The following is a 9,375-nucleotide window of genomic DNA, read 5'->3' on the forward strand; positions in this document are numbered from 1 at the left end:
TTCTTTCTCAGCTGTTTACATTCATTTAAAACTTAACTGACTGCATTTACGAGAATAATCATCGATACGGGTACTATTGACAATTCTGTGTGTATGTGTCTGTTCAAACATAAGGAGGAGATGCAAAAGACCAATCAACTCAGTGTTCACGTGCTGTCTGAAATGCTTCTCTCTTTGTGTGTGTGTGTGCGCTTTATTTTGATTTAAGTAGCCTATTATTAAAATGATTCAGATATCTCACGCTGTTGCGATATGCATATTGCAATATTTACATTTGCGATATTTCAATAATTTCAATATATCGTGCAGCCCTAGCCAAATGTTGTTGTTGTTGTTTTTTTGTCTAAAATCAACTGCAACTGAAAGAAAAATCAACTGCAACTGCAACTGTGTCTTGGTACCAGATCAAAAAGAAAAAAGTTATCTGTGCAAATTGTCCTTAAAAATATAACTTAGTTGAAAGTTTCACTCAGACATATATCATATTGCAGAAGTAAAATGGGTCACAGCAACACTTTGTCTTAAAGGCATTATTTACCCAAACATGAAAATTGTCATCATTTACTCACCCTCGTGTCAATTCAAAGTTGTCTGACTTTTTTAGATATTTTAACCATTTGTGTGTGTATATATATATATATATATATATATATATAATATATATATATATATATATATATATATATATATATATCTATATATATATATATATATATATATATATATATATATATATATATATATATATATATATATATATATGCACACACACACACACACACACACACTGTATAATCCAAGTAATCCTAACCCCCATTTTTTGTTCCAGTCATATTTGTGTGTGTGTGTGTGTGTATAGTGTGTGTGTTCCGCAGGTTTGGAAACATATGAGGTCAAGTATGATGACAGAATTTAAATTTTTGGGCAAACTATCCCTTGAAATGTTTTATTTTGATAGGATCCAACATCACTCTTATTATTTGATACCCTAATGCAATTAATTTAAGAAGAATGTCATTGATCTATCTGATATCCCTGTGGTCTTTTCCTTTTGCTTGCTCTCATATCTGTCAGAAATAAGCATGATTACTGCATTTTCAACGAATCTGAATTTTTCAGAGCTACTTCCTGCCACAAGTGAAAATGGTCACTTTTGGAATAAATTGTAGGAATTACTCATGTGTGGTTATGAGTGCGCTGTCTGCCAAATCTCTCTCTTCCCCTCTTTTTCGTTCACTTTTTTTTCGCTCTCAGATAAATGAGAATTTATTCCTCCTCTTTGAGTTTTGACTTAGACAGAGAGAAAAGCGCAGGGTCGCAGAGCTCACTCGCAGCTCAATAGAAGAAAGAAAGAAACAACTGTGTGCATTTTTTAATTGCCAATGAATATATATATATATATATATATATAGAGAGAGAGAGAGAGAGAGAGTGACATCTCAAGGCTTCACAGCAAAAATTCTCTTCATAATTTATTAAATCCACACCATCATAAACACACACATCACTGGCTTTTCAAAATGTACACAATTAAAATGTGCACTTAAAGAGTGGATAGAAGACAAAAATTCTCTTGTCATCAATGATATTGGACGTTGAACACATGTTCAACTTAATGTTGAACATGTGGGGTACAGGATGATTAGACTCATGTAGTGTTGATTTGTATCTCTATGTTATAATTGCTGTGACAGTAGCCTATTTCAGGTTTTTGTTTGTATTGTTGTGTATTTTTATATACTGTTATAAAGTTTGTGGTCAGAAATCTCTTATGGTCACCAAGGCATTTATTTTATTTTATTTCCGTAACATGACTTTTGAAGGACCATTGAATAACTTTTTGTGTTTGTTTTCCAGGGCAGGAGCAGCCATGCCATTTGGCTGTTTGACTTTGGGAGAGAAGAAGGACTACAACAGTCCTTCAGAGGTCACTGATAAGTATGACCTGGGACAGGTAGTGAAATCGTGAGTACAAATCTATGGTTTCGTCTACCTCTTGTTTATTGTTTTTTTTTTTTGTGCAAAATATACGTTTGTGAAAAATGATCCTGTTTAACACTTTTCTAATGTTAATATCGGTTTTATTTCTTTTTTCTTTTTTTTTCTTTTTTTACGAATTTCTCATTTCGGGAAAAAAAAAGTTTATGTTTAAATTAGATTCTGAATCCCAGATTTTCAGTGTTAACTCAATAGCACTGTATATGTTTGTATTGTCTTCATAAACAGGGAGGAGTTTTGTGAAATCTTCAGGGCAAAGGATAAGAACACACTGAAAATGTACACCTGTAAAAAGTTCCTGAAGAAAGATGGAAGAAAAGTACGGAAAGCAGCAAAAAACGAGATCCTCATCCTGAAAATGTATGTTTTTTTGCATGCATGCTATTTATATGATCCACATTTTAGTGAAGAAAGGTGCTTGCAGATGGTGCTCAGTGTTGAAATTGGTTTAGCACGAGTAGCAGAATGCAGTCGACTCTTTACCATGCAAATGATTTTATTTTTGCAGATAATCATGATTTCATTTCACTTTCTGCTCTGCTTCCTTTCACAGTGTCACAGTTTCTCTCTTGCTTTCTCTATGTCTCTCTCCGCAGGGTGAAGCATCATAACATCCTCCAGCTGGTAGATGTCTTTGAGACGAGAAAAGAGTACTTCCTCTTTCTGGAGCTGTAAGTTCTTTGAGATTTTTGTGTGTGAGAGTGAATAAGAAAGTACAAGGGTTTGATTGGATACATTTTGTTTTCGTTGTGTTCATATTTTAAAAGCATAACTGAACCAAAATGAAAATTCTGTTATTATTTACTCACCCTCAGGTTGTTTCTTTTTTTCTCAAGATGGATAGGGATGTGGAATATTGAATATACCATTTTCCCTATATTAAAGTGGATTTATTTATTTATTTGAGATTGGGGTGTAGTTGGGACAAATTTCTTTCATTCTCTTGTCTTTATCCTGTTAATATTGTAAAAGTTCAAAAATTAATTCAGTGGGGACTGGGGTTTTCAAGCTGCAGATTGTTTAAATGTTGATGAAATTTATGATATCTTTACATAAATATGCATTTGCTTCAATTTGTATCTTGATCACTTTTTCTATAAACTAAAAAGACATCTTACTATGATCATCATTATGTTACAAGGACAAATTTTACTCTCACATGAATGTTTGGTTTGACCGTTTTTTATTTTTTGTTTGTTTGTTTAACTTCAGAGCCACAGGAAGAGAGGTGTTCGACTGGATCTTAGACCAGGGCTACTACTCAGAACGTGACACCAGCAATGTGATCCGGCAGGTGCTGGAGGCTGTGGCTTACCTGCATTCTCTCCACATTGTTCACAGAAACCTAAAGGTGACTTGGGCCTTTACTACCATCTAATGGTCATCACGTGGTATTGCACCAGAAGGGAGTCTCAATGTTCATACTATCCATCCTAAATAGTATGTGAGATTAGAGTACAGTAAGTGTGTCCCAAAGCATAGTATGTTGAAAAGAGCATGACAAAAGTCCCCGGATGGTCTCCTATTTCAAGTCAGTTTTTTTTGTGTTGTTGATTGATGAATATTATGGTTGATATTGTTGACAATAATTTGTTGTGCTTTGGTGAAGGTTTCGGTCCAGAACTACAAACATGAATAAAACATGTTAGAAAAACTACAAATGTGGCGGATGCGCGTGATTAGTGGTTAGGTAGAGAGGTTTAAGTTTACAGAGGTTTGAGTTACTAATAATCAATATTTAACCTGGTAAAAAATATTTATTTATTGTTATCCATATTATATTTCATCTTCAACAGCAATGTGAACTTTTATAAACATCAATTTAGTCGTTAACTTTTAAATGCATCATTATATTTAAATATTTTTTACCAGGTTTAGCTTATGTGTAGGTAAACTTTTATATATATTGTGTATTTATAGTCAAAATCTGTCAGTAGGTTAGTTGTGTATAGGTTTATACTGTTTTACCTCATTGTTGTATGTCTGTATTTATGTAGCACCATGGATAGTTTCGTTCCACTGTATGTCCACAAATGTAGCGGAATGACAATAAAGTTCAACTTGACTTGACTTGACTTGCAAAAAATATGAGCAGAGTTCTCAGCATGAAAGACCCACGACTGGCAGATCAACTAGCTACTTCTTTTTTCTCCAGTATGGTAGGAAGTTAAATGAAATGAAATGTGAAGGATGTTAACTGTTACAAGATGATTGACAGGCCAGTTTACAGTGACAGGGTGCATGTAACAGGTGCGACAGATCGGTCCTTTAAAGACGCAATTGTGTGACGTGATAGTATGTCCCAAAGCTTGCCTACTCTTCTACTACACACTCAAAAGTGTGTACTTTTTGCTCACCAAAAGAGTACATACTTTATGGGCGTAGTATGAGTAGGCAGATTGAGACGCAGCGTCACACTCAACAAAGTTTCAGGAGACAGAGGTTAATTAGACACCTTAAAGGGTTATTTCATGCCATAAGGAAAATTGTTCTATTATAATTGTCATGTCTTGCATCTCTTGTTTTTTAATACAATCCTGATAATTTCTGATTCTTATAAAGACAAGATGCAAGGTGAAGTTATTTGAGGTTTTCTAAAATTGATTGCACTATTATATCTTCTCACCCATCAGCTGGAAAATCTGGTCTACTACAACCGTCTGAAGAACTCCAAAATTGTAATCAGCGATTTTCACCTGGCCAAACTGGAAAATGGTCTTATCAAAGAGCCATGTGGCACACCAGAGTACCTTGGTAAGAAAAAGTGTCAAAGCTTTCAGAAGTAACTGCACCCTATGTTGTGAATTATGATTATTCATATAAATAAACTGATATGATTATAATATATTTATTAAGTTAGTGATATAAAACTAATCTATTTAAGTTACTTAAAAATAACAATGTAGAAATAATAATATAGCCAATGAATTCAGTACACATCAAATGTGATTTTTACTATCAAAAATGTATAAAATATTTTTCAAATAATGATAAATATTTTGTACGCTAAAGTGCATTCATGGTTTGAGAAAAATATTTTATTAACTTTTTAATTGATGGTTACACCACTTGAGATGTTTTGCAAAAATGTATTAAACCAACATGAATACAAAAATGTCATGTCCAAGAACACTATAATATAATATATAGTGTTTTGCACTATATTATATTATATATTTGTCATTTTCTCTTTTTCTCTTGTAGCTCCAGAGGTGGTTGGCAGACAGAGATATGGCAGACCGGTGGACTGCTGGGCCATTGGGGTGATCATGTACATCTTGTGAGTTCATGTGTCAGGTTTTTTTTTTATATATATTTCATTCATTGTGTAAGATGGTCCAACATATACATTTCATTGTTCTCCTGAACCAGATCTTTGTTTATTAGTAGACCCCATAGATGTCTGTTTTGGAGTCACTTGCCGACGCATCCATGAGGTCATCCATAAGTTCATCAGCATTTACATTCCATTTCCTGTAGTAATATTGCTTGGTAGCTCATCATTGCCGCTCTGTAAGTGCACAGTATCTCCTGTACCTGTTTCTCTCCTTAATCTCTCCACAACAATCAAATGTTCTTCATATGATATTCTTGTCCTAATTAACCCCTTGCCCTAGGAAATTTAAAGGCTCTGGTCATACTGTATGTGTTCACAGTGTGTTTGTGTGCTCTACTCACTGCTGTGTGTGTGCACTTGGATAGGTGAAATGCAGAGCACAAATTCTGAGTATGGGTTACCATACTTGGCCACATACTTTCACTTTATAATTTTCAACAGACTGTCAGGAAACCCACCTTTTTATGACGAGACAGAAGATGACGATTATGACAATCATGATAAGAACCTGTTCCGGAAAATTCTGTCTGGAGACTACGAGTTTGACTCACCCTATTGGGATGACATCTCAGACTCAGGTACACAAATCACTGCACTGTAGGTGTGGGCTGGATCTGTGGGATTCTGATCTGATCAAAACACAGATTTAACCTTAATTATCTGCTTTGCAGCAAAAAGCCTAGTTGCATGTTTAATGGAGGTAGAGCAGGACCAAAGAGTGACCGCACAGGAAGCCATCAATCATGAGTGGTAAGGAGCCTTTGTCAGTGCAGAATCTGCACTTTATAATTTATCTGCAGTTTAATTAAAAAATAACTGCTGTACATTTTTTTAGGATATCTGGAAATGCCGCCTCAGACAAGAACATCAAAGATGGTGTTTGTGCTCAGATCGAGAAAAACTTTGCTAAAGCTAAGTGGAAGGTAAGGTTTCAAATAAATGATAAATAATGTATCATGGTTTCCACAAAAATATTCAATATTGATAATAATGAGTAATATTACTTGAGCACCAAACAACATATTAGAATAATTTCTAAAGGATTAACTGACACTGAAGCCTGGGGTAATGGCTAATGGAAATTCAGCTTTGACATCATATGAATAAATTACATTTTAAAATATATTTTAATAGAAAACAGTTATTTTGAATTGTAATAAAATTTCATAACTTTACTGTTATTTCAATAAGTTTATGTACTAAAATGTATTCATTTATTAATCATTTAAATTATTATTTTTGTTAAATTTATTATATCAAAACATTATTATTATTATTATTTTTTTTTTTTTACTGTGCAGAAAGCCGTTCGTGTTACCACCATGATGAAAAGACTCAGGGCTCCAGATCAGAGTGACTCTGGAGCCTCTAGTCCTGCAATGGGAGCCTCAGGAGGAGCTGTTACCCCCAGCAGCACCCCTGTTCCCCCGGCTGCCATACCAGTGCCTGCCTGCACCACCCTGGTTGGCCAGGATCACCCCTAGGCCCAGACACAGGAGTCCTTGGCTCCAATGCGGTGTAATGGAGAGATCTTAACACCCCAGCAGCGTAGTGGGGTTGACTAGGGAGGAATAGAATGGCTGATTACATTCAGACAAATATAGTGGCAAATAGAGCAGCACCTACACACTACATATAAATTCAGTTCAATTTTCTAATTAAAGTTCAATTGTGCTTAAAAGCTTGATCTCCATTTACATTTTCATTTGTGCAAAATGCTGTAATCTAGGAAGACTTTAAAATTTAAATCCTAGTCCCATAGTAGTCTATCTGTATTTTCTTAAATAGCTTTATCAATGAAATATAGTTTGTTACTTCTGAAATAATAATATGTGATTCAATTTCCATTGTTAATTCAAACCAATTTAAAAATTCTTCTTCAAACCTTTGCTGCCATCTTTTTAAGGGTATTATACAAAATAAGATCCAGTACCTACATGAAGTTTATTTATTTAGTTCTTAGATGTACTTAAAAATGTAATTAAAAGTTTATGCGGTTCAATTATTTTTGGTTGTAATTATTACATACCTGAAATTTGCAAGTGGAAAACTGATATTTTCTAGACATTTGTATTTCCCACATTGCAAAGAGCAAATGACCATTTAAAAAAATACAGCCTGAAAAGATTAATTTTAGAGCCATTAAAGAAGATAATTCACTTAAACACAAACAAAATTAAAGCAGCAGAATATTATGTGTCTGCAATAAAAGAATGGTTGGACTTTGATTTAAAATTTCATATAGACCTTTATCCAAATGTCTGTTTTATCCAGAAGAGCCCAGCTGCTGAATTACAATTCATATCGATATTTTATGTCATAATATTTGCTAACCAGCAACTAAAACCGCTGCTGTATTTCATTCATGTTCATGTCATTATGTTTTTGTCAATACTATCAATATATTACTTGGTGTTTCTATACTGCTGACTCATTTTTCTTTTGCTGTAAATTCTTTACAGAAATTATGTAGCTCTTTTTATTCAATCTGCCCTTATATCCGTATTCTATAGAGTACTGCATTTTATATAGAATAGAACTGGTTTCATTGAGTCTGATACATTGAGGCCTACAGGTTGCCAGAACTTTCTATAAATGTGCAGTACAAACAAAGCAATATGAATATTGCTGTAATACTGTGAAACTGCTATACAGATGATAAGATGTTCCTGCCATGTTTCATACAGGTAGCCAAGCAATTTGCTCTAGATGGTCGTTTGTGTACTCAGTCTTTTAGCTGTGTATTATGTTCAGTTATTGTATTCTGCCAAAAATCCAGACCTTATTTTTACTGTCCATGTGGAGAGAGATGAATCAAAATGTCTTTAAACTGCAAATCCTGCTGTAGCTCATGTCCATTATGGCATATTTATTTGTTTATTGTTGTTTTATTTGGTTGTCTTTAGCATGATCTCATGTTCATTTTTAAGCATTAGCTAAATATACTCCCCATTGTATATAGCTTCACTGAGTTTTATCTGTCAGTACTATCTCAGTAATGTAAAAGGTACAGACATTTTGTTTGACCGTTGTGTGCATTAGTTTCACCTCAATTGAAAACCAGAATTTTCTCCTGTTTATATTTTCCTCTTTATGATGCACTGCCTGTAGGCTCTGTAAACACTGAAATATATTTTCTGAGAAAAGTTTTCATAGAAGACAGAGCAGAAAAATAGGAGATCGTGCCAGTTCAGAGTAAAGTGTGATTCATCATTTTCATGTATCAGCTCAGCCTAATGTGTTTGTCACTGTTTGTGGCTTCTGTATTTTGTTACTCGATATGCAGAATAAATGTTTTTGGACAGTGTAAGTTTCCATTGTGGTTCTTATTTCTGGTCTAGTACTAAATTTAAATAGTACATTTTGCATAAAGTCCTCACCTATGTCCCCTGAATGCTGCAATTGCTAATTGAGTATACATATACATAGTGAATGTGTAATGGCTTAAATAATTATGGCTGCAGTAAAAATCCAACTACATGTATAATACTTTTATTTATAATGCAGTTATAATATATATATATATATATATATATATATATATATATATATATATATATATATATATATATATATATATTAGGGCTGTCAAATGATTAATCACGATTAATCACATCCTGAATAAAAGTTTTGTTTACATAATATATGTATGTGTACAAGGTATATTTATTATGTATATATAATAATATATAAATACACACACATAAATTATATATTTAGAAAATATTTACATTTATATACATTTATATATTTATATTCTTATATTTTATATTATATATAAATATATTTAATATATAAACATAACATATTCTTCTTAAATATATGCATGCATGTGTGTGTATTTATATATACATAATAAATATACACAGTATACACACATATATTATGTCAACAAAACTTTTATTTTGGATGTGATTAATCGTGATTAATCATTTGACAGCCCTAATATATATATATATATATATATGCATATGTGTATATGTATGTATATGTATGTATGTGTATATATGTATATGTATGTATATGTATGTATATATATG

At 32.9% G+C, this 9,375-nt stretch overlaps 1 protein-coding gene across 2 annotated transcripts in view; it reads left to right on the forward strand.

Annotated features, from left to right (window-relative positions):
• The window catches only part of LOC109083952 (caM kinase-like vesicle-associated protein), a 29,170-nt gene extending 20,525 nt beyond the window's left edge, over positions 1-8,645 (forward strand). For both annotated transcript variants that reach the window (XM_042758711.1, XM_042758712.1), the window contains exons 2-11: positions 1,858-1,965; positions 2,227-2,358; positions 2,595-2,669; positions 3,211-3,349; positions 4,632-4,752; positions 5,203-5,278; positions 5,777-5,913; positions 6,007-6,085; positions 6,171-6,258; positions 6,637-8,645. In XM_042758711.1, coding sequence (XP_042614645.1) covers positions 1,871-1,965; positions 2,227-2,358; positions 2,595-2,669; positions 3,211-3,349; positions 4,632-4,752; positions 5,203-5,278; positions 5,777-5,913; positions 6,007-6,085; positions 6,171-6,258; positions 6,637-6,819 — 1,125 coding nt within the window. In that variant the 5' untranslated portion in view covers positions 1,858-1,870 and the 3' untranslated portion in view covers positions 6,820-8,645. The remainder of the gene's footprint in view (positions 1-1,857; positions 1,966-2,226; positions 2,359-2,594; positions 2,670-3,210; positions 3,350-4,631; positions 4,753-5,202; positions 5,279-5,776; positions 5,914-6,006; positions 6,086-6,170; positions 6,259-6,636) is intronic.
• Positions 8,646-9,375: the final 730 nt, after the last annotated feature.

This window comes from Cyprinus carpio, chromosome A6 (genome assembly GCF_018340385.1).
Source record: "Cyprinus carpio isolate SPL01 chromosome A6, ASM1834038v1, whole genome shotgun sequence".
Taxonomy (NCBI): Eukaryota; Metazoa; Chordata; class Actinopteri; order Cypriniformes; family Cyprinidae; genus Cyprinus; species Cyprinus carpio.